Source organism: Ctenopharyngodon idella, chromosome 21 (assembly GCF_019924925.1).
Source record: "Ctenopharyngodon idella isolate HZGC_01 chromosome 21, HZGC01, whole genome shotgun sequence".
Lineage (NCBI taxonomy): Eukaryota > Metazoa > Chordata > Actinopteri > Cypriniformes > Xenocyprididae > Ctenopharyngodon > Ctenopharyngodon idella.
This window is the reverse complement of record NC_067240.1, coordinates 22,706,036-22,732,293: the sequence shown is the minus strand read 5'-3', so window position 1 is coordinate 22,732,293 and position 26,258 is coordinate 22,706,036. Positions and strand designations below refer to the sequence as shown.

The 26,258-nt window shown below is 36.1% G+C and overlaps 1 protein-coding gene across 9 annotated transcripts in view; it reads right to left on the bottom strand.

Annotated features, from left to right (window-relative positions):
- Positions 1–26,258, bottom strand: part of dbn1 (drebrin 1) — an 87,824-nt gene that overhangs the window by 22,449 nt on the left and 39,117 nt on the right. For 7 of the 9 annotated variants that reach the window (XM_051877384.1, XM_051877387.1, XM_051877388.1 and 4 more), the window contains exons 2-4: positions 10,453–10,508; positions 8,146–8,258; positions 6,362–6,451 (exon numbers count right to left, since the gene is read on the bottom strand). In XM_051877384.1, coding sequence (XP_051733344.1) covers positions 6,362–6,451; positions 8,146–8,258; positions 10,453–10,508 — 259 coding nt within the window. The remainder of the gene's footprint in view (positions 1–6,361; positions 6,452–8,145; positions 8,259–10,452; positions 10,509–26,258) is intronic. The other 2 variants (XM_051877386.1, XM_051877392.1) reach the window with 1 other exon arrangement.

The following is a 26,258-nucleotide window of genomic DNA, read 5'->3' as shown; positions in this document are numbered from 1 at the left end:
ATGTTTGAAATGAACACTTCTGATGAACTTCTGAAAAACACCAATTATGTTTCATTGGGTGAATCTCACAAAAACATGTCCAGGTCTCATTTCACTGAAAAAATAAATAAATAAAAATAAAAAAATGTAAAAAATTAAAATAAAATATTTAAAAGATATTTTATGTATATACTGCAAATTAATTAATTAAATTAATTTCTAATTAAAGTAATTTCAGTGAAAAAATGTTTCTATGCATATACTGTAGATATGAATGAACAAAAGAAATATAAAAACAAAAATAATTAAATTTCATTTTTATTGTGTTTATTCAGTGAAAGTGGTTTGAAAATTATGATCATTATTATGTCTAGATTATTTTATTTATTATTTTAGTGCTGTTTTCTAATTAAGGTCATTCCACTGAAAAAAAAATAAAATAAAAAAATTTGATTTTATACTATACTGTAAAAAAAAAAAAATAAAGAAAAAAATTATTCAATATAATTTTTCTTGTGCTTATTTAGTAAAAAACTATGTGAACAACATTTTAGCAGAAATGCTAAGATTAGGAGTTGTGTGTTGCCGTGCTCCCACTTTATAATGAGGGACGACACGCATGATCAGTGTGTTATGTGTTTGGAAACGGAGCCCGCTCGGTCAGCCCTCGAAAAGGGCTCTTTTCTTTCCTCTTTGTGAGAGTTTCGAGATAGAAGCTCTGCTCCTGTCTGGCTCTCTTCACAAGCCATCAGAGTCAGGCGTTTGCACCTTGCGGTTCGGGTCCCGTGTCTGCTGAGGTGGCCCTGCGGCTTTGATAATAGGGATCGCAAATTGAGTTGGCAGAGGTGGAACTTAAGACAGGTGTTCCCCTATCTCTTGTCATCTCTACCGATTTTGAAAGCAACCTCATGGCTTGGATCCTGTGTTTGTCGAGGTGGTGTGTGGATCATGCTTGCAGTTTGAGGTGAGAGCAGACAGGTGTCTCCCTTTCTCTCTCCAGCTGCGGAGAACAACTTGTCTGGTTAGTTTACTGACTGCATTTGACATGTGAGGCTGTTCCCTGCCAGTGAGCTGTTACAGGGCACTGAACAGAGCAATTCACCTTTCATATCTACAAGTTCACTGGCCTGAAGGCAAGCCCTCTCAGGGGAAAAGTGTGTCACACCACGATAAAATGGGTGCTCATTCTTCCTCAAAGCCTTCAAAGAGCTGACTTGCTATCCCGCCAAGTTACATGTTTCAGGAAGAAACAGTCTCCTGTGGGATTCTGCCCAGTAGGTTGTTAAGGCTGTCTGCCCCTCTGCCCCCCTGCGAAGTGGGACAGGGGGTTGCGTCCAGTTTTGGATTTAGCAACAGAAAGTATCCTAGGTTTGCTTTTGGGGATGAATCATACCAACAATGAGTTCTTCCCTTTGGGACAACTTTGGGAGATTGCTGTAAACCAAGGCACATTACCAGCCTCTATTACCTCTAATAATTATTAGGGTATTTCAGGGAACAGCAATCTCCGGTGGGTATCGGAACACGTAAGGTTGTTACAGCAGTTTGCCCCCTGGAAAAGCTGGGTACTGTCTTTTCAATCAGTCCCATAGTTGCAAAGTTCAGCTGTTCCCTGCTAATAAACTGTTCAGGACACCGAACAAACCAATCACCAAGAGTTAGTGGCTTGGCATCGAGGTGTCGTTTTCACCCATATAATTCACATTTTCATTTCACATTTATTTGTATAGCGCATTTCATAATACAGTACACATCATTTCAAAGCAGCTTTACAGAAAATGCATGTCAACATCACAATTCAGTATAATCTGTTATCAGAGGTGACTGTGTCCTAATTATGTAATTTCAGGAATGCACATACAAATCATGCAGTTAGCTAACAATGTATTAATTTAAGGCAGAAACAATGAGCTCATTTAAGTAATGAATACATGTTAACAATGATTCGGATATATAGCAAAATTTGGAATGGCTAGGCTAAGGCATTAAAAACCCTTGAGAAACTGTTTTAAAGGGGAGGGCAGTCTATATTCCAGGGCATGCAAATCTGGGAGCAGGCATCCTGTCGAGGTAGGAGCTGAGGTCCGGGGAATTGCCACTCCATCCACAGGTGGTGGAGTCCATATGGCAGAGGTATGGTCAAGAGAAAGTGGTCTTGTTTGCCTTAGAGAAGTCGACCCACTGTCCCCTTTAGTTCACCCTCAAACCTCCAGCTCCTTTGGGGCTGGACGCCATGGTACAGATGTGGCCAAGGCTTCCTCTGTAAGCCTTTCCTCTGATAGCTGTGTTCCTGGGAGTTCTAGTGAAGGTTCGCCAAGACCGAGTCCACCTATTATTAGTGGTTCCTTTTTTGGCCAGCCTGAGTCTGGTTCTAGAATCTAGTGTCTCTCCTGGATGGCACTCTTTGGGAGATTCCCATCCAGAGAGATCTCCTGTCTCAAGTGCAGGGGTCAATCTATCACCCCTGGCCGGAGATCCCGAAACTTTGGGTCTGGCCCTTGAGAGGCACCAGCTCATAGATTCTGATCTTTCAACTGAGGTTGTTGGAACAATTCTGAGTTCCAGAGCTCCCTCCACAAGGAAATTGTATGCCCTAAAATGGCAGCTCTTTGAGTCATGGTGTGAACAACAGTACTTGAACCCAGCCCACTGCCGGCTGGTAGAGTGCTGGAGTTCCTCCATGAGTGCCTCTCAGCAGGGTTCACCTCTGCTGCCCTTAAGGTATATATGGCCGCTATTTCCCCTAGACACATACCTTCTGTTAGAGCTTCTGTGGGGAGGCACCCCCTGATGTCTCCATTTTTTCATGGTGCCAGATGGCATATCTGCAGAGTAGGAACTGACTCTTTAATTGGATTTTCTATTAGCAATTAATTTGTTTAGAAGAGCAGAAGATCTGCAGGACCTTTCAGAATAGCCTCCTCCTGCTTGGATTTTGCACCTAAGATCAGATTACATTCAAAACATGCTTGGTCAGTCCTTGGTTGAAGGGGGCTGACTGTATTCATTGTGAGCATTTCTCCATAAGGCTTACCGCTCCTTCCTGGCTCTCTTCACGAGAGATGTGATTCAAGCTTCTGGTTCGGGTTCTGTGCCTGCTGAGGCAGCACGGCAGCTTAGGTCATGGGGTTCACAGGTGAAGTTGGAGGAGGAGCTTTAGATGGGTGCCCCCCTTTCTCTTGCCTTATCCAAACAAGGAACATACTGACAGAGTCAGCATCTGGCTCTGAGGAATTAGATGTGGTCACGCCTGACGCGTTTACAGCCTTTTGCGACCGCTTATCCGATCATATTTCAGGCCTTCTTCTTTCGCAGCATGAATCGCTGGAGCACGAAAGGTTTCACTTATTCCCACTCTTAGGATTTATGTCTACCAGTGGTGTAAATGCACTCAACTGCTGGTCTGCTTGGAGGTCGCAGCAAGGAGTTGGCGTTCACCTAGCAATGCCTTTCGCATTGAATAACAGATGTAATTTTGTTGGCATATGAGGCGAGCTCACCTGACCCGGGGTATAGCATCTTTCCCTGAGAGGGGGTGCCTCTACTTATCCTGCCACCCTACCCTGAATGTGTCTGATGGGCCATTCGCCCCATCTTCGCTTACGAGTAAATCCTCCCTTCAGTTAGTTCGGGGGGTCCCTGCCAGTTTGCTGCTTCATGGCCTGTCAGACTTTGTGGCAGCGTGGCAACTTCTGCCTAACGTCTCTCATTGTGTCCTGAAAGGGTGCGTCCTTGCAAGATGTTTGTGCTACGGCAGGCTAGTCCTCTCAGCACACATTCATAAGACTTTAAAAGTGTGGACATGGATTCACACCCGGGATCACAGGTCTTTCTGGGTTGATCCAGTCTTTCTGCTCAACAACTGTCTGTGTCAGTGTTTCATAGCTTTGATGGGCAGGCATCTTCCCTCAGTGTGGTGGCGTTGCCACTGACGTTCCCACAGCGCCAATGCCATGACGCAACATTGAGTTCCATTCGGAGGGGAACGTCTCAGGTTACGAGACGCTGCGTTGCATTGCCACACTTCAAGCATGCCTGTGCGGCTTCCTTCAGACACTTAGAATCTGGAGATTCCATGACATACATGCCCTTTTATGGTCTTGCTGAGGTGCTACGCTACGTCACTTGACATCACATTAGCCAATCAAGATTGGCGTGTTTTCACACATGCTTCAGATACCAGTCATGCAGAAGCATTCCCCTAGTGTCAACTCCATTACACAGCATCTCATTCCCTTCTCAGGGAACCAGGTTATATGTAACCTGAGACGATTTTTAATTGAACTAAGTTAAATTTATTTGAATGACAATTTGCCATATTTCCCCAACAATTCTCATTGTAGTGAATTAAAGGTGCAGTGTGTAAATTTTAGCAGCATCTAGCAGTGAGGTTGTGAATTGCAACCAACGGCTCAGCACCATGCTCACCCCTCCCTTTTGAAGCACTTCAGAGAAGCTACGGTGGCCGACACAAAGACAAAGATGTCGTTGTGATAGCCAGTCAAGCAATGAGGTTTCTTTTTACTTCTAACAAAAAATGGTCTCTGCTTCTAATAAACCAGATGACTACTACTACTACTACTACTAATACTTCTTCTTCGTGCGTATTCAACGTAGTGACGATGCAAGCTGCCTCTAAAAACACCAACGAACATAGTGACGTAACGCTCTGTAGAGCAGTTTGTCCATTTAGGGTTACTGTAGAAATATGCCGGCGCAAAATGACGACTTGGCATGGAGGGGGACCCGCGGTGTATGTAGATAGAAATGGCTTATCCTAAGGTAATAAATACATAATGGTTCATTATGTAAGGTCTTTATACACCACTCAAAACATAGTTATGTATATTATATATTATGTATATTATATTGCATTTCTGTCAATAGATCCTCCTAAATTTTACACACTGCACCTTTAATATGCTTTATTTTTTAATTTAATCATTATTCTCAATGATGATTCACATTTGATTCTCATTACTGTAACAAAGTAATGAAGATCATATTGTCTGGACACATTTTTTAAATAAAAATCTGCATAAGTAAAGGCATGGTAAACAAATGAACTTCAATGAAATGTAAATACAGTGGCAAGAAAAAGTTTGTGAACCCCTTGCAGAATCTGTGAAAATGTGCAAAATTTTAACAAAATAAGAGAGATCATACAAAATGCATGTTATTTTTTATTTAGTACTGTCCTGAGTAAGATATTTTACATAAAAGATGTTTACATATAATCCACACTGTGTGTGGTTGCCTGGATGATCTACGACTGTTTTTTTGTTTTGTGATGGTTGTTCATGAGTCCCTTGTTCGTTCTGAGCAGTTAAACTGAGCTCTGTTCTTCAGAAAAAATCACCCCCCATCTATTAATGCATCATGTTTTTTTCTGGAGCATCAGTGAATGTTTGAACCTTTTTTAATAGTTGTGTTTGAGTCCTTCAGTTGTCCTCAGTGTGAAAAGATGGATCTCAAAATCATTCAGTCACTGCTGGAAAGGGTTCAAATATGCAAAAAATGGTGGAAAACTGAAGAATCTGCAGGACCTGGAGAATTTTTCTGAAGAACAGAGCTCAGTTTAACTGCTCAGGACAAACAAGGGACTCATGAACAACCATCACAAAACAAAAAAACAGTCGTAGATCATCCAGGTAACCACACACAGTATTAAGAATCAATGGTTCACATACTTATGAATGGGGTTATTTTAATAAATTCAGCTATTTGTTTGTCTTGTGGATTATATGTAAACATCTTTTATGTAAAATATCTTACTCAGGACAGTACTAAATAAAAAATAACATGCATTTTTTATTATCTCCCTTATTTTGTTAAAATTATTAACATTTTCACAGATTCTGCAAGTGGTTCACATACTTTTTCTTGCCACTGTACCTAAGAGTTAAATAATAAAATTTAAATACTTTTTTTTGCATTATGGTAATGAGAACTAGATTTTGTTGCACATTACGAAAATGGGAATTGGAGGGGAAACATGCTTAATTGTCACCAAAATAATGTCACATTGTAAAAATTTGTTTAATATGTTATTTTTGTAAAAAAAAAAAAAAAAAGGTACAAAATCTTTTTTTTTTCTTCATGCAAAATATAATTTCTTATTTATTTCACTTGATTTTGTGGTGAACTAGACCTGCTTTGTGAGTTTCACCCCAACATTAACAAAGTTGTTATGGATTAATCACATTTCCTTCTTTTCATACAGTTTTAACAGGAAAGTCACAAAAGATGACTGCGAAACATAACAGCTAACACTCCTCACATGCTCAGAGGAGAGATGTCAAAATGAGTGACAGTGGCTTCATATATCTATGAAATGGGTCATTACCTAATTTAAAAGGGTAGTAAAAGATGTTTGTTTTACCTTGGGGAGACCCACCTGGAAAAACTCGGCTATGGTGGCTACATGGCTGGCACAGGCACACTTCCTGGCATCAGGCACATCTTCACCAACCTGAACACACATTGTCATGTATGTGTTTATTCAGAGAATACAACTGCAGTGTGAATGAAAAAAGAAAAAGTCTAGCACACTTCAGAGTACTGCCAATATATAATTGTCTCAGATTGCTCCCCTAGGTAGTTACAACCTCCCACTGCATACAGAAAACCAAAAACTGATAATCACACTCTTGAACCTTAAATTGAGTTGAATATTGTGTTCCACTGCAACCATGACGTGCATTTCCAAGGCAACAATACATTTAAAGAGATAATGTTGATTTAATAATGAAACTAACAACAGGGACATTTCTCTGATCAGCACCCATTCAAAATAAAGAAGCTCACACAATTTAAAATAATTGCTGTGACATAAAGGGATAAGTACTAAGAATATAAAGTATAAAACATGCTTGTAATTAAACGAACATAAAATAATGAAAGTATTTAAGAGTGTTTTTCATATGAGTTGTGTGCAATAGCCAGTACTTTGCTTTATATACAGTATTTGTATGCACCTCAACTTATTAATGCAAACTTCAAATTGAATGATTGACACTACTGGTCAAAAGTTTGGAATAATTAAGATTTTTTTTTAATGTTTTTGATAGAAGCCTCTTATGCCCGCCAAGGCTGCATTTATTTAAACAAAAATACAGTAAAAACAGTAATATTGTGAAATATTTTTTTCAGGATACTTGATTCAACATTTATTTGAAATAGAAATCTTTTGTAACATTATAAATGTCTTTACTGTCAATTTTGATCAATTTAATGCATCCTTCCTGAATAAAAGTACTAATTTCTTTCTTTCTGTTTTTAAATCTTATTCACCCCAAACTTTTGAAAGGTAGTGTATCACATTTTCCACAACAATATTAAGCAGCACAACTGTTTTCAACATTGATAATAATAAGAAATGTTTCTTCAGCAGCAAATCAGCATATGAGAATGATTTCTGAATGATCATGTGACTGGAGTAATGATGTTGAAAATTCAGCTTTACCATCACAGGAATAAGTTACAGTTTAAAATATATAAAATAGAAAACAATCATTTTAAATTGTAATAATATGTCAAAATATTACCATTTTTACTGTATTTTTTATCAAAAAAATTCAGACTAGGTGAGCATAAGTGTCACAGTTGCACTCAGTTTGGACTTTGATTTGTGTGTTTACACAACTCGAGCATTACAATAATTGACTTAATGTTTCAAAAACATTAAAAAAAATCTTAATTATTCCAAACCTTTGACCAGTAGTGTACAGTATATAAATCAATTGGAGAGCTAAAATCATGACTAAGCAAGATTATCCAGTGATTCATCTATAATTTTTGCCCTCCAACTCATGTTTAAAAATCAAAACGCTTTCAAGTCACTAATAGTTATACTGGCCTATATCAGCCTGACCGCACAATAACAAAATCTAAGTCTTCTAATAGTCTTCTAATCTAATCTATTCTTGGATCTTTAGCAAAGTACTGTAGTAATTTCATAACTACTAATTCAGAAATGTGGGGGGTAAATATATGGATTCGACTTGGGGTCTCGCTCCCACCACCATCACAAAATTAAAGGGTGGCACTGATGTCGATTGACTGTGGTTATGTTGACTGCTCTGTGTCGACCTCTAGAGCTAGTGTTCTTGCTATCGGCTTGCAAAATTTCAGTGTCACTGAATGCAGGTTGTTGCGTCATCTCACCCAGTTGATGAGGACGTAGCGCGGCAGGGCTGCGGTGGGCTCCTTCAGGCTGCAGAAACCGTACATGATCCGGGTGTTATCGAAGGTTACTGCGATCTCTGCCAGACCACCATCTGTCAAACACAACAATCACAGAGTTTAGAAAGAAAAGTCAATTTTTTGCATGAGGTAGTAGTGTAGTAATGATAATAATAATAATTGCATTGTTTTTTTGTCTTGTTTTTCAGTAAACATATCAAAATATGGCCCATACTGGCCTGGCCACACAGTACTAGAACATGCTTTCTAATCTAATCTAAATGTTGGATATTTAGTGAAGTAGTCATTTCATAACTACTATTTAGGAAACAGAATTGTGGGGCTTGTGTGGGGTCTGGCCGCCACCACCATCAGTAAAATTATTTCCTGCTTTTGTAAGATAGTCCTTAGACCCATAGTTTTTCTATAGCAGTTAGTATTGTACAGTACTAAACTGTACTTAACTGCAAAAAAATTAAAATAAAAAATAATAATAAATAAACAAATAAATAAAATAATAATTAAAAAAATTACAAAAATAAAACGTACTATATAAGACATATTAAGTTTGTTTTCAAAGAATAAATGGTGATTTTTCTTTTTTTTTTAAGATAAACTTCACTAAAAATTAAATTGGGATAAATACTTATTAATTAAAAAATACTTTAAGATATTATCTAAGCATTAATATATATATACTGTATATTAGTAGTAGAAGTAGTACCAGCTGTTGTATTCTTTTATAAATAATATCTAAAAAATATTTTTAAAAAAATTAAGTTATCAACAAAATAATAAACTAATAAACTTTACTAAAAATTCAATTGGGCTAAATACTTATTAATTAAAAAATACTTTAAGATATTATCTAAGCATGTAATAGACTTACTTTCTTGCAGTTTTGCTTCTCAAATAAATGTATATTGTTTTAAGTAGTTTATTTATATATATATATATATATATATATATATATTTACATACTGTATATTAGTGGTAGAAGTACTACAAGCAGTTGTATTCTTTTATAAATAATATCTAAAATAAATAAATAAATAAATAAAAAAAATTCAATTAAATAATAAAAACTATTAAAACAAAATCATTTTTAATAGAATACTATTCTGTAAAATCGGTTGCAAATGCTTCCTATTTAATCACCATGTGTGCTGGCTACCCATTATGCTGATAACCATGACTGATGGGTAAGTTATTGCTTCTCATGAGAGGTATAAATGTGCCAATACACAGAAACAAATCTCTGGAGAGGGTTTGGACGGACATAAATACACACATACACACACGCGCACACACCCACAGTCTGGTGGAAGTTCTTTCCTGCTCCGGAAAGAGGAAATTACACAAAGCAGCAGACACATAAGCCCACTACTTACTGCCCACATAAAAAAATTGTAATTCCATGTGTATGATTTCAATGTGCAATTTTCCCCAACTCTGTGTACACTAAACTGATCTAAATAAAATACCAATCCTTGTTATTTAAACTGATAATTTGAAATTGCACTTGGACAAATTGGATCCTTTCTGCTTTGAAATCTGAATGGCCGGGCTACAAGTTTGCATGGATAGTTTGCATCATTCTCATATTGTGAGATTTACAGGCATTTTAACATTGTTAAGATATAATGTTGAAAACTGCAGAAAAATGATGGATTTAGATACAAATACTTCAGAAACAAGAAAGTCAAAATGTTCACTGTAAATAAACATCTCTTGCAAACAAAATTCCCACAACAAATCTAACTTCTGAATGGTGTCCTCTGTGCTAATCAACACGGCCCTTAATAATAACCTTCCATCAGTCACAGACTAAATGATTGTCATCAGAGTAAAATGACAGGTTTCCCTCCTCCAGCTCTGAGGGAAAATAGAGACTGTGCAGTTTGATGCACATAATAGTTTGAAAACGCAGTGAGATTTGAACTGCTGAGTGACGGTTACTGACGCCAGTGTTTGGGATCTGTTCTGTTTTTAGATGGCAGGATTACAGTCCATTGAGTTCTATGAATATTTAGATAAGCTGCAAATCAATAAAGATGTTTGTCTGTGCACAACTCCAACAGTGTTAATATCACATTTAATGCGTTTGGCTTCTGTGTCACGATACAATCGCACAGTGGCATTCACCAGCATAATCATGGTACATCATCAATGCAAATGAATGTCATCAGTCACAGCCGACAGCGTTATTGCTTGTGCATGACTAGATTCTGGTTGGTTATTATTAGATCGTCTATATTTGTACAGGAGGTATGTTGAGGTGTAGCCTACCTCCTGATGAAGACAGGATCAAATCATTACTGTCATCTTCATATGTGTATAAGGCCCTGGAGAACAGAGAAAGAGGAGAAAATTCAGTAAAGTGGCTATTCAGTCAAAGAATTCAGCAACAACATCACAATGCAAAAATGATAACAACAGTAAAAATCAACACTTATGAATGATGTTAAACTAAAATATGTTATCTGTAAATATCTGTATTATATTAGGCCAATATACTATATATATGTGTGTGTGTGTGTGTGTGTGTGTGTGTGTGTACAACATAACAAATAACAACTATTAACTATAATCATAAATAATAAATAAATATAATAACAAATATAATCTTTAGCTAATCTCAAAATAAATATGCATTTCTCATACTGTGAATTATAATGTTGTGATGCCTAAATTCACTTGTAAGATTTAAAACAACTGATTTCAGTTTTTAATATTTTATTTTATTTTTATATTTTATCAGTTATGGGCCATAATATTCTGTGCATAATATTCTTATAGAGAAAATAAGTCTGATCATTTAGAAAAGCACAGCACACCTGTCTTCAACAAGCCGCATGATTTGAGGCATTATTCACATCTGTAGCACAATTGCTGCGGGACAAGTTATATGCCCCGGTTTAATATTTAGGGCTAGGTTTGTTCAAAGCAAGTACATAAAACACAATAAAATGAACTAAATGAAAAGGTTTTTATTTCCATGTCAGTCCCATGCACAACCTCTTTATAAAACTCATTTCTACACTACAGACAGACTGGAATGCATTCTATCCAGAGGGCCAAAGCAGTGCACTCTGGGTCAAGGGTGCTGTTAGCTCGGAGGAGAAAATGGCATTATCCTCTGTCATCTGAGAGCTCTGTGTGGGAGGATAAAATATGGAACGCTAGTACTTGTTATGCTTCTAATAAAAGTGCAACTACTGCTTTTTCATCCTGTCTCACGCTTACCTGCAAAAGCTAGAAGGATTCTGGTACAACAGTTATCTAGAGATATTAATGAATTGCGTATGCTCAGATAAAATATATCCCAGCATTTCTAACATGCCAAGGCTTTGATGTTTCATTCTTTAAATAATGGAGATAATCATTAACATACTGTAGCACACAGCTAATCTCATTCCCCATCACTGCAAAATAATGAGTGGGAGTTTGGTGCTACGCTAGTAAAGACAACAAAGAGAGGAACAGAAGTTCTACTGCCGTAAGCTACAGCATGAAGCATGGGAAATGGATGAAAATGGCGTATCTTGCTGTTTAGATGAACTGATGTACAATGCTGTGAATATATTGTCCCAAAGTAAAAAAAAAAAAAAAAAAAAAAAAACAGGAACTTTGTGGATTAGAAATTGTGGTTTCCTTGTGAAAAAGAAGTACACATAATTGCATTGAATATGCATTTGTAGTGTACTTTTAATTTAAAAAGGGTCACACTTTAGTTAAGAGTCCAATTCTCACTATTAGCTAACTATTAACTATGACTTGTGCCTCAATAAACTCCAAATTACTGGTTATTAATAGTTAGTAAGGCAGTTAAGTTTAGGTATTGGGTAAGATTAAGGGATGTGGAATATGGTCATGCAGAATAAGGCATTAATATGTGCTTTATAAGTACTAATAAACAGCCAATATCCTAGTAATATGCATGCTAATAAGAAACTAGTTAATAGTGAGAACTGGACCCTAAACTAAAGTGTTACCCTTAAAAGTATATTTTTATAAAACTGTACTTGCGAACAATATATTATAAAAGGCCACTTAATACATTTTACTAAACTTTAACTTCAGTACAAATGTGTAATTACAAATACATATTTAATAGGGGTGTAATGGTACAAGTATTCATCCCGCGTTTTCGGTACATGTTTTACGGTTCGGTACACGTGTTACACGAAGAATACAGAGCTGTAGCCTATTAACCACTTTTAACCACCATCAACCACCAATAACCACAATAAGCTCTGTTTTGCTACTTTCGAAAAGAAACAATGTTTAATCTTCCAAATTATGTCCATTTTATCGCGAAAATCAAACAATAAATGCCGTTTTGTCACTCTTTGATGTGGCATGACAGATCGCTCTATAGGCGCCTCAGTTGCAAGTGAACACAATCCTCCCTTTCTCTTCACTACTAGTTACAGAATAAACATGAATTAACATCTGAAGGTATGTTGAAAGATACAGTACAACGTACTGAAACTTGTGTAATCGCTCAATCAGTGTTTCAACTGCGGAAAGACATCAATAAAACAGCTTTTAAAGAATATGTCACGTAGCATTACATTTACCTCAGGCAAGTCATTCGGTGTCCACACTTGTTAGTTCGCTGGAGAAATGAACTCTTTCGCTAAATATATGCGCTATATTAGCCTATATATTTACATTTACATTTTACATTTACTCATTTGGCAGACGCTTTTATCCAAAGCGACTTACAAGTGAGGAATACAACAAGCGAGTCGTCATGACGAGGCAGATAGACACAAAAAGTGCTCACAATACAAGTCTTAGGTAATGCTCAGAGTATCATAAGCTACAATAGAGATATTCATTATATTTTACTTAACCTATTAGTGATGTCTTGATTATTTAATGTATGTTTAAATAAATATGTCATACAAACAAGTTATGACAGCCACTGGGTAAATGATTATTTCAACAACATAATTTTGTAAATAATTAGATTTAGAAGTTAATGCAAAAACAGGGTGTTGTTTTTTTGGTTTCTAAGGTTTTCTGTGTGTCTTTTATTGCATTGCTATTTGGTTGCTAATGTGTTGTGAATGGTTGCTGGGTGGTTGCTCTAGTCTGTGGAACTTTTCTGCCAGTTTTATAATTTGCAAGGTTAAAATCATGTCCAAAGCACATACAGGCTAATTTAAACAGTGTGGACTTCCCTCACCCAACACTATCCTCCAGCCTTTATCAGCCCTTACACTGACAGGCTTACAAAGAGACATATATTATAATAACAATCATATGCAAATGTTCTGGAGCGCTGGAAGAGAAAAAGATATCTCAACGTTTGGCTGCAGCCAAGGGTAAAATTACTCTACAGTTCTTCTTAAATAAGAATTATGTTGTCACATGTTTATGGGGGTAGAACAAAATGAACAAATATTTCAACAGAGAGGCATGTCAGTGTGGTTGAAGGTCCACAAGGTTGATTTGAATGTGTCTGAAATATATACAAGGTGTAGGTGGGGTCTAACTACCCCTCATCTGACTGTGTGTCATAATGAGAGGAATGTTGAGTGCAACGGCCATTTAATATTCATTACCCAAATCATTAATTAAACATAATCAGCTTTAGTAAATTACATCTACCAGAGATCACTTCATCATGTCAAATGAACTAACAGCATAACGACAGTATCGGTTCTTCGCATTCATTTTCATTTAATTCATTTGCCAAATACAATTTAACTTGTGCATCAGCATCTGATGCTCATAACATTAAATTTGTTTGAAAATAATGTAATATGTCATTTAATGCAATAAATGTGCAGCAAAACATGATATGTTGATATCATATTGGTTATCGTCCGATATTACAGATTTTATTAATCCATTGGTGTTGGTTGATATTGGATATTAAATTGTGCATATGCACTTACCTTATTTTCAAAATTAGATTATCTTTGTTGTAGTCTAGAGACCATTTAAAGGGGTAGTTTATTAAAAAATGAAAATTCTGTCATCATTATAACTCCCATAAGAATTCGTTCATCTTTGAAACACAAATGAAGATATTTTTAATGAAACCTGAGAGATTTCTGTTCCTCTACTAAGTCCATTCCATCAAAACTTTGATGCTTCAAAAAGTTCATGAATAGATCGTAAAAGTAATCCATATCAATCGAGCAGTTTAATCCACAAGACACAATCTCTCAATGCCTTCATTTTTTTGAAGGGGAATGAAAGCCATATGAGTTTGGAACTACATGAAGGTGAGTAATTGACAGAATTTTCATTTTTGGCTAAACTAAACATTTAAAGTTTAGAAACACTAACAATTTAATAACAACTGTTAAATGAAATCTTCAGTATCTCAAAATGAACATACATTTTTATAATGCTGTCATGCATAAATTCATGTGTCTAATTTAAAATTTTCATGCTTGAATGTAAAAAAAAAAAAAAAAATTAAAATATTTTACATTGTTGCAGCACCTCTCTTCCCAGTCTGTCAGTAACGCTCTGTTTAGTTCTTGTCATAAAGCCCTCCTTCCGAAAAGTGCAATGTGCTCTGATTGGTTGGATGAACCAGTGTGTTGTTATTGGTCAACCGCTTCAAACGTGCTTCGGAAATGTCACGCCCCTTACCACAACCACGTTAGATTGGAGTGACTTGTGCTTTGTAACTTTGCAAACATTTTTCATGCTTAAGCAGCAACATTACACTTTAAAGAAAGTTGAAAATATAAAAAAGCATAATAGGTCCTTTTTAATATCAGTCATAACAGGAAAATAGATTTTTAATATAGTAGTGCATCCCTACTCACCATGAAAAACTCAAGTTCAGAATACTCAAAACATTTGAGTAAATGTATTACCTCAAAACATTTAAGTAATTTAAAGTCATTTTTTTTAAAGTTAGTAGAACTTAAAAATTTTGTGACAAGTGGGACAGGGCCGAGAGCTGTGGAAGCGGACCAAGGCAAGCGTGGTGCACAGGTTTCTCTCATTAACAATCACGTCACTGGCATCCCTTTGCTCCCACAGTTCTCAGCTTCACCCCACTCATCACAATGTTAATTACATACAGTTCATTTACACAAACATCACATTCATATCTTGGTTATATGTTAGCAAATAACACCTTATAACTATCAAAGAGACTGTCATTACTATATGTGGTCTTAAAAGTTTTGAAGCCCATCCTCAACCTATTATTTGAGTGAAACAAACTCATTTCATTCAATTAATTTCACTGTTCGGTTTTACAGTGCAGGCAACTCCATATTTACACTTTCTGAAGGCTGTAGGTGGTTTCCAGATCATTGCTAGGGGGTTGCTTGGAGGAGACCCTAAGCAGAAAGCATCACTAATAAAAGTGTACTAATGAGTTGAGATTCTCTCATAGAGTGAGTGAATATGGTTCTGCTGAGACTTTAGCCGGCCATTATTTGTATCCTTTAATGTTTATTTTAGTTTGTGGTTTATCACAGGTGCCCTGGAATATGGAGGGGTCTAAAAGACACAATAATGTTAAAGGAGAATAACACTGGCCACCAGTGCAGGGTCATGCATTATGTGTATCCTGTACAGAAAGAGTTGAGTGATTCTAATCTATCACATGTGATTTCTTGGATCCTGCAGTTATTATGTTGATTATACAGGAGCTGAAAATAAGTCACATGTTCTCTGGAAAATATATACCCTACAGCACAAAAATAGACCTACTTGACTACACTCTAATTGTTTTCCATTTGAGTGGTCCCACAATTAAACATCTAGGGCAGAATCCTAAAATCTCTTCTTCACCAAATATCCCCCTGCACTCCGAGTTCCTCTTTCATCACCTCTAACCGAACCATTTCCCCTCAACCAAATATCACCCTTCCCGTCAGGGGCCCCAGTCTGAGTCATTAGGTCCCTGGCTCATTCACAGTCTGTCTCACGATCCCTCCGGCTAGCATAATGGTAAAAAACACACACAGAGAGCTGAATATGCCACGGTAAAGAGTACAAGATGGATGAAACCTTAGTAAATAAGAAATACTGCAGAAACTATATCAGAGAAAATAATACAGAAAGGAGGTGCAGCGTTTGCTGTTGTGCGCTTCTATAAATATTCCATTTAAATCAGACTCGTTTTATTATTCATAACAGATTCTCATGACCTAGAAACGCGGCTCAGAGCGTCAACGAGTCCAGAGTGAAGCTGAGCGTGATTTGCTCAAGCCTCAGAGTGGGGGGCTCCTCTATTGTCTCGCAGGGTGGGAAACATGCGAACAAACTCTCTATAGCCATGCTAATTAAAGCGTTCCCTTAACGTGAATGAAACGTTGAGGCATTCTCGCCTTAATAACTACATAAACTACTACAGTGATGTGATGCTCATTTTTTGTTCTGTTTTATTAATTTATTCATATTTATATGATATCTGTAAAGTGGTTCACGTGTACAGTAAATAATTGGTTATTTAGTTTTGGTTTACAACTTTATTAATCCCACAATGGACAATTACAAAAGGGCTTAAAAACACACACACAACAGACACATCATAAACACATCCAACCACATAACCCATGTTACAACATATTAAAACAAAAAATAAAACATAATACATATTACAATATGTTAAATTACATTTTAGTGCTGTCAATACATCAATATTGTATGTTTCAATGTCTATGGAAACGTAACCACACTTTACGTAAAAATACATATGAATACTCATGAGACCATGTTGAGGCATCATAGAGAGGATCCCTCCAGACCCTCTTCATAACTGTGTGTCAAGGTCAAACATATAAATAACAGTTAATTTGATGACAGATAATTTGCTTTTATGACAAAGCAAGATTAGTTCAGGTTGTAAAATGTCATGGGGTGTAACTCATCAAAAACTTCATAATATTTATTTAAAAAATACCTTTTATCTCCAAAACATATATCACCAGCTTCCGGTAATGGCCATCCGCAAGTTCATGAGAGAGCGGAGTTCCGGCGGAAGGGTGACTTTTGACCCGATGTATGACGTAGGAAGTGTGACAAAGGCATAGTGTAAGCTCAGGTGAGAACTGACAAAAATGGAAGCGCAGAAGATAGAGCAAAACAAAACAGCGGTCAAGAATTAGAAGTCTAAATTGAGAAGTTTTAAAGAAAAATGTCGGATTTCGATATAAGAGGAGCTACGTCATATGTCAGGTCAGATGTCACCCTTCTGCCAGAACTCCACTCTCTCATGAACGTGCGGACGGCCGTTACTGGAAGCTAGTGATAACAGCTTATAAAGTTTTTTTCACAAAAATGCATCGCTTCGCTTCAGAAGGCCCTTATTAACCCCCTGGAGCTGAATGGATTACTTTTATGATGAATGGATGCGCTTTTTTGGGTTTCAAAATCTAGGGTACCATTCACTCCCATTAAAAAATGCTTGGAAGAGCCAGGACATTTTTTAATATAACTCCAATTGTATTTGGCTGAAAGAAGAAAGTCATATACACCTAGGATGTTTTGAGGGTGAGTAAATCAAGGGATAATTTTCATTTTTGGGTGAACTAACATTTTAAATATGCTATTCTTTTAATGTAATCTTTTTTCGATAATATAAAAATTCTTCAAAACCATATGATGAATACAAGAACTTTTTCAAGGCACAATTCTTGTGTTTTTAAATTTTTAAGAGTTTAAAAGTTTTAACCATTTTTAAAAGATTTTTTATTTTTTTTATTTTGGAAAATCTTGTAGGTCACAGACCCTGACGGTACAAAGATGTGAATGGTTTAAGTAAAACTTATGTATCGGCTAGTGACTTTCCTCATTGGTAATTACATAGCAGACATACAGAAATGGCCAAATTAAAAGGTATGCCAAAGAACGAGAAAAGAATGTGCACGGAATTTGGTCAGTTCGACATTGCTGCAATTAGTTCCATTCTGGCTTTCGGAGTTCATTCTCGACCATGTCATTATGATTACTCCGCCGCACGCCTAAGCAAGGGCTACTAATCCGATTGTTTCTCAGAGGGTCGCCGTGTCCAATCTGCCCCATACCCATGACTGTGCTCTTTTTTTCCAGGAAGCCAAAGCAATCAAACATTTCCGAAATGTTTCCTACAGCCTCATAAACTGATTCCACATGTATAACACATCTTGCCTCTATGAGAAACAAGTCACAGGTAGTTTTCTCTAAAGTGAATGCACATGTCCCTTAAAGCAGTACTGAAAGTTTCTTTCTTGTTGTGCAGAAGAGGGAGAATTATTGTGACATTGGAAAGAAAAGGTCACAAGTTTTGTTAGGTAATGTGTTTCATGTGGGAATGAATATGTTGATCAGGAAGAGGAATGGCTGTGATAACAGATTTCATTAAATATTATCAGGTGTGCTCTGGGGAAGCACTGAAACTGATATGAATATATTGTAGAGATTAGTGGTCGACAAACATAGGTTATTCAATGGCTTATGTCGATATCTATCAAACCTGATGTCCAATAACCAATATAAAATAGCATACTTAGTAATAAAGTATATAGATAAAAAATATAGATGTCCACCCTATGCAAAAATTTAGCTTGTCAATAAGGCACTACCTTTTTAGTACCTTAAGCTAAAAGTATGAACCCTTAAGGTACTAGTGGGCACTTTTTAGGGGTACATAAGGTAAAATGCGGCCCATTTGAGTTACTGTTCATCCCCTGAAGGTACAATAGTTGCATTTTTACATTTTATTTTACATTATATTTGCACTAAAAATGAAAAAAAAAAAAAAAATACTTTTAAAATCCATTTTAAAACTATTTTAACTTGAAACGCCATTAAAATACATCACACTCAAAAAACAGTGTATTTTTTGAAAATGTCTGTCTAAATGTGTATCGCTGTAGTGACGGCACTTTAAAGAGGATGAATTTTGAAGGAGATGAAAAGACAAAAAAGAACAAATCTACATACAAGCTCTCTACTAGTGACTGACCGATGTTTGACATTTTTAAGAAAGTATATTTTTTTATGTTTTTGAAAGAAGTCTCTTAAGCTCAAGGATGTATTTATTTGATCAAAAATACAATTAAACAACAGTAATATTGTAAAATATTATTTCAAATAACTATTTTCTATTTGAATATATTTTAAAATGTAATTTATTCCTGTGATGCAAAGCTTCAGCATCATTACTCCAGTCTTCAGTGTCACGTCACATCGTCCTTCAGAAATCATTCTAATATGCTGATTTACTGCTCAAGAAACATTTATTATTATTATTAATGTTGAAAACAGTTGTGCTGCTTAATATTTTTTGTGGAAACTGTGATACATTTTTTTCAGGATTCATGATTCAACATTTATTTGAAATAGAAATCTTTTGTAAGAATATTTATAAATGTCCTTACTGTCACTTTTGATCAATTTGACGAGTCCTTGCTGAATAAAAGTATTAATTTCTAATAAGGCTTCATTTGTTAACATTAGTTAACTACATTAGTTAACATGAGCTAACAATAAACAATACTTATACAGCATTTATTCATCTTAAGTAATGTTAATTTCTACATTTACTAATACATTATTAAAATCAAAAGTTGTATATGTTAACATTAGTTAAGGCACTGTGAACTAACATGAATAAACAATCATATTTTTATTAACTAACATCAACAAAGGTTAATAGATGCTGAAAAAAAATATTTTTCATAGTTCATGTTAATTATCGCATTAACTAATGTTAACAAATGAGACCTTATTGTAAAGTGTTACCATTTCTTTCTTTCCAAAAAATCTTACCTACCCCAAACTTTTGAATGGCTTTCTGTCTATTAGTAGTACTCAAAAGAGCTACGAAAAGCAAATAATAAGTTTTTACCAAAACAAACTTACTGTTGAATCACAGCAAAATAAAATGCACAGGTCATCTTGTATAAAACAAAAAAGCACAAGGACACACCCATACTGACACACACACACTTCACCCAGCTATTCTCTTGCGAAGCGATTGCCTCTTTGCAAAGCTCAGCAAAACGTCCAGCCACAGAGGAGCTCATGCAATTAAATTCAGTGGATTGCAAATCAACGGTAGGAGGCAGATTCCATCTAAATATAATTATCAAAGGAAATAAAAATATCATCATTTAAAAGAGGCCGATACAGCCAGTTCAGATAAAGAAAGAAAAGAAAAGAAAAGAAAAGAAAAGAAAAGAAAAGAAAAGATGCAATCCTGAACCACAGTCAAACCCATTAAGTTAGTAAAACTAAAAACACTTGCAAAATTGCATTACAGTGCTGTGGGGCCCTTAATGTCCTAACGAAAAAGATTTTTCCAGATCCAGTACTAGTAGTGTATAAAATACAATCAAGCATCAGCCTAATATAGAATATAAATTTATTTTCACACAAATTCTGTTTCTGCACCAATATATATTGATGCAGGAACAGAATTTGTGTGAAAATAAATTGATTAAAAATCACATCAATTCAAAATAAAAGTACTGTGTAGTTTTTCTTTTTTATCCAAACTTGGTATGCACAAATATGTACATCTTTCAGCTGTTTAACTGCAGAAGAGGAGTGACACATCCAAAAGAAATAATGGAAAAAACAATATAAATAAGACTTGATGTTACTCTCACAATCCATGGAAGGACCTGACAGCCTCTATGTGATACACAAAAAACTAAGAATGTCCATTTATAGGCCACATTGAGCGCCATCAGCCCTGTGCATTTATATATGCACTATGTTTGATGTACTGAAGAACAGACATTTTAATTGTAACACAAATTGAGAGAGAAAAAAGGAAAGGCTCATTAAAGGGGAAAATGACATGCACTTCAAAGAGCGAGAAAGTGCTAAAGATAAAGAAATAGCCTGAAATAGAACAGTACTTCTCGTTCTCGGCTCACGGTTGATTAGGGCTGATGCTGGATTATAGTCCAGCACTAAATCATCACCTCTGTCCCGTGGCCAGATCGGAGCCCAGATGTTCATTCAAATAATCTGTTTAGCCTCAGAGAACAGCGATTGAAAACTGTGATGAAAAAGACATCTTTGAGAAAAAGAAAACCTGTTTCTTAAAATAAATATAATTACATTTTTATAATAAACAGTATCATATAATAATAAATATAGCCACAAGCAGCAATTAAGGGGCCAAGCACAAAGAAGGCACGATAAGTCATGCCAGCATGGCATATTAAGACATATTAAGATGATTTTAGGTGAAATGGCTGAAAAATCATTGATACAATCAATAGTAATATGATTTCATGACCAATAGGTGGCACTGTGACAAAATTGTGGTGTGATCAGAGAAAAGTGACAATGACACATGCAAAGTTTAGGGTCAATATGCCAAAGCATTGCAGAGATACAGTCTCAGAGTTGTCTTGGCATCATGCCATCAAATTTATTGATGCAGTACACGAAAATGGTTTCGTCTATCAACACGAAATCCATAACTTTTTCCCGGCATGGTCTGAAGATGATCTAGTTCAATTTTTGTGAAAATCTGAGCTATGGCCTAGGAGGACTTAGAAAAAGTAGATTTTTAAAGAAAATCAAAATGGCAAACAGGAAGTTCAGCTGACTATGGCAAAATTGATATCTATGTTCTCCGCATGACTCATGGAATCTATCAAGACCAGTTTAATTACAATAGGCTAATTTAATCAAATGTTATTAGCATTTTTTGAATTTTCATTATAACGTTTAAGCATAAGGTGGCACTGTCTCAAAACTTTTTGAGTACCTTCAAGGAATGGTGCAGATGACACTTAAAGAGTTTCATAATGATATGCCAACGCATTCATAAAATATAGCATTTTATGACAAAATTCAAAATGGCCGACGCCCAAAATTGGATATCATTCGACTTGGCATGCTGCACTGAATCTTTCTTGTTGAGACCAGTTTTGTGACTTTTGGCCAAACCGTTCAGAAGTTATCGGCAAAAATTTCAATTTTTCATATCTCCTTGCCACTAGGTGGCACTGTGCCAAAACTGTGCAGGCACCCTAAGGTCACAAACCAAGTTTAATCAGAATACGCTAAAGTGTTGTGAAGATATAGCCTCATATCCATTTTGGCATGCTCTTCGTCAAATTCGTTTGCATGTATTTTTTTGCAAGTATTTTTTTTGGAAAATTCAAAATGGTGGGAAAAATTTTCATGACAATCGAATCATCTTTCACCAAGGAATTCGATAAAAAAAAATAAAAAATAAACAAATAAAAAATTCTAGCCCTTATGGTTCAAAAGTTATTAGCAACTTTGGACAGTTGGTGGCCCTAAAGCAATTGAGTTTAAAAAATTAAAAAAGATTAAAAAAAAATGCTGTGGTTTATGTTCAGACTGTCCTCTGTCTGTGCACCAAATTTTATAACTTTCCCGCAAACAGTTCTATGGGCTGCCATAGGCTTCAAGAGCAGAAGAAGAAGACTAATAATAGCAACACTAACGATTACAATAGGTGCCTACGCACCTTCAGTGCTTGAAATCTCATTCTGGTCCCCAATCCAGTTACATTGTATACAAAAGCAGAAGATTCTGTGTAGAACCTCCTTTTGTGTCCTACACAAGTAATAAAGCCATTTACTGTAGATTTCCAACAAGGAGAGATTAATGACAGAATTTTTATATTTTTGGATGAACTATTTCTTTAAAACAATTAAATATGGCATGTACTCTTAATAAGGTTTGTGGACTGAAAGAAGGGGGGAAGGAGAACGAAACAAAGGTTTAGAGAAAGAAGCAGATGGACGCATCTGGCAGTGTAAGCCTGCGGGCTGCGGTCGGGTCATGAGTTGAGAGGGGTCAGGGCGACACGTGGCCACCACACTGACAGCTGTCAGCAGGACACAGCATGACAAAGGGATTCCTAACCAGGCCGTCAGCAAGTCTTAATATAATGTGTGAAGATTGCACATATACTCACACATAGGGTCCTGTTATTCACACCTCTCGAAATAAGAAAATGCAGATTCTGTTGCTGAGCAATAGTACAACTGGGCGCATGCCCATGTTTTTTGGCAGATTTGCTTGTTTTCACTGTAAATAGGATACACATGCTATTTTTTCTTCACCAGTTTATACCAGTATACAGTTGGGATGATGCACAATTTACACAATTTGGTATCGGCTAATATTAGAAGACTGATATTTTGGACTGATTAAGATAATATTGGACACACTAAATCTATACTGTTGTATATAAATTGCATTTTGTGTTATTTAATGTGTATTTTATTTTTTCATTGTATTGCTAAATATATTCTATAGTTTGTACAATGGAATTAAATTGTATATCAAATAAAAAAGACAAATAAACTAGTGAATGCAAAAAGATTTGGAAAAAAAAAAGATATAGATTTTCTTTTATACATTTTAACTTAAAATATTAATGTTTGATTTATGTCAATTGCCCATTAAATGACTATTGGTATCAGCAAAAATGGTTGCATCCCTAATAAGCATATGTTTGAACGTTTGACAACATGAGCGAGTCTGGACTCTGGAGTGGATTTTACCATCTGCCATCACTCCCTCTGTTCCCAGACAGTTTTCCTCAAGACTATCTTAAAATCCCAAAATCAATAATTTAAGCTCAACCTCCGCAGCAAAAGTGTTCATTGCTAGAAGGGAAAAGCTGCTGACTTATTCATGACAGGAAGCCCCCTCCCTTCACCGCAAAGAAAGGAAAAAGAAGGGGAAGGGGAGATGGGGGAGGGGTGATGAGACGGTGAAAAAAAAGAAAAATCAATAGCAGGATTTGAAATAGAGGTGAACCAATGCAGACATCTGCTACCCTGAGCCAAACTGTCCCAGCAGCCTGCAGAGCTTTTCAGAGGGGGGCGGCACATAGACGCAGCTCATGACAAATTTAGATGTGCACATAAACCATACACACTTAAGCAGCAATAATCTTAGTCCATGTGTGATTTCAGCTGATTTTGTGCACATATACATGCAGACACAAAGCAACACATATTCCCAGCCCACATTCATGTTCTTCTCTACCTTCACTTCAGAACAAGTTAAAGCTTGCCCTCTCCACTCCCAACAGAGCATCATTAGGACATCCCTGCCGTTACCATGGCGATGCTGGTCCACGGGCATCTCACTGCTAGAGGGGTGTGTTCATGCTCCAGTCTGTGTCGACTGCATTAGGATGTTTCACAGCGGTACACACACACACACACACACACATACACACACACACTAGTATGCAGTGCATTTGCCAGATAAGACTACCCAATTCAACACACAAAAAACAGCTGTGTTTTAAACCCATTATGTGTGCGGAAGTGGACAGTCGACTAAATTTCATGCAATAGAAAGTGACAGCAAAAAAATAACTTTAGTTTTGGTTTTAAAATTATTATTTTGCTCTCACATTTAGTGAATATAATATAATATAATATAATATAATATAATAATTGCTGTTTTATGGCACTTTATTGCTTTATGGCACTTTTAAATTTTAAAATCACTGTAACGCATGGCCTTGAGTATCTTTTTGCTTTAATATTTTATATTAGTATAAACATACAATATTATATTTTATGTTTGGCTGCAATATCAAATTGAGTTCAAATTAATAACTAGCAGGAAGGTTAATTTTTTAGTGAGAAAAATCGATACAAAAAAAGTTTTTTTTTTTTTCATGTTTAAATTATATGGGGTGCTAACCCCACAGGTGTTGATCAATTTCTTAACATAAGAGAAGACATCAAACTGCAAATGAAGTTAAATATAAACCTTTGTGCCTTCATTTAACTTGAGAGAGACAAAACAATACCAGCCCAGACAAAACAGTGTCAGTGTGAAAGCATGTAATGTGAAAACATCTCCCGTGCTTTGAATGGAGTGGAATGTCCCCAGAAATTTGGTCAAATTGCAGACTGTCACTGTTCTTGTGGCTGACACAAGTAGGTCATTTTCATTTGAGCATGACACTTGTGCGTATGCATGTGCATGTCAATGTCTATTTGTCAGTTTGAGTGCAAGCTGCTGTCTTGAGTTGTCTTATCACAGCTCGTCCAATCAAGCGCAATCCAATCAGAGACTGTAGCTCATTTGCAGTTGTAAAGTACATCAACACTGTCTCTCAGAGTGCACAGTGTACAGTAGGTGTACTTGATTTTGAAATATAAATGAGATTGCTAGATGAAACATCACTTTATGATTCTAGAAGCCCTTTAAGTTTAAGTGCAAATACAGAGGTGACTTTACCCTAACGCAGCTATACACAGGATATACAGGGAATTCGCACTGTTGTCATGGCAACCAAAAACTCCCATAAAATGCATAGGGGAATATGGTTCCTGTATGCAGCATCTAAAATGGCTGAGCTGCCAGATTTCGCTGCTAGGCATTGCTCTCAAGACTGTGAATATTTTGGAGATTTATCTGCTAATGTTCTGGAAATACCCAGCAGCTGTGTAATGCTCAGAAATTATGACTGTGACAAAAGAGAAAGCCGCAGTAATAACAATAGCGTTTTGCTCAGCTAATGATCATTCCAGATCTTGATGCACCATGGTTTCCTGACAAACCAAGCAAACGTGTTTTAAAAACTGGACCATATTTGCCACACATATGGAAAAAACATTTTTCAAAAGCCCTCATGTGTGGAAAAGCCTTATGCTGACTATGACAAATATTCCTTCAGGAAAGATGATCACAAAACCTGGTTCATTTTCTGCACATCATTACATAAAGATCCTTGTTGCAAAGGAAATTAGTTACTGGAAAAATGTGCCGAGGGCTGCAGATTTGTTGGCCCTGTTTTGGACGTACTGGGTTGGAGCTTAGTCACACAGCATCTCTCAGCATCTCTGTAAAGAGTGTTTAATGAAGGCCTTCAGACTTCAACTCAAATAATCACAAACATTTTGAATTGAGACCATGCGTAAATCAAGTTACCAGAGTTGTAAGAATGATTTGAAACGTTTGAAACATTACAGTCAACATGAAACAACATTCACAAACCATTTTACTTTCATAACCTGACATATTTGTAAGTGAAACAGGATATTCAATGAGAAAAAATGGGGATCTTGGTGAATCTTCAACCACTGCAATGGAATGTGAGCATGAACGAACTGAATGATTAATGTACCGTTATAAGATGCTTTCAT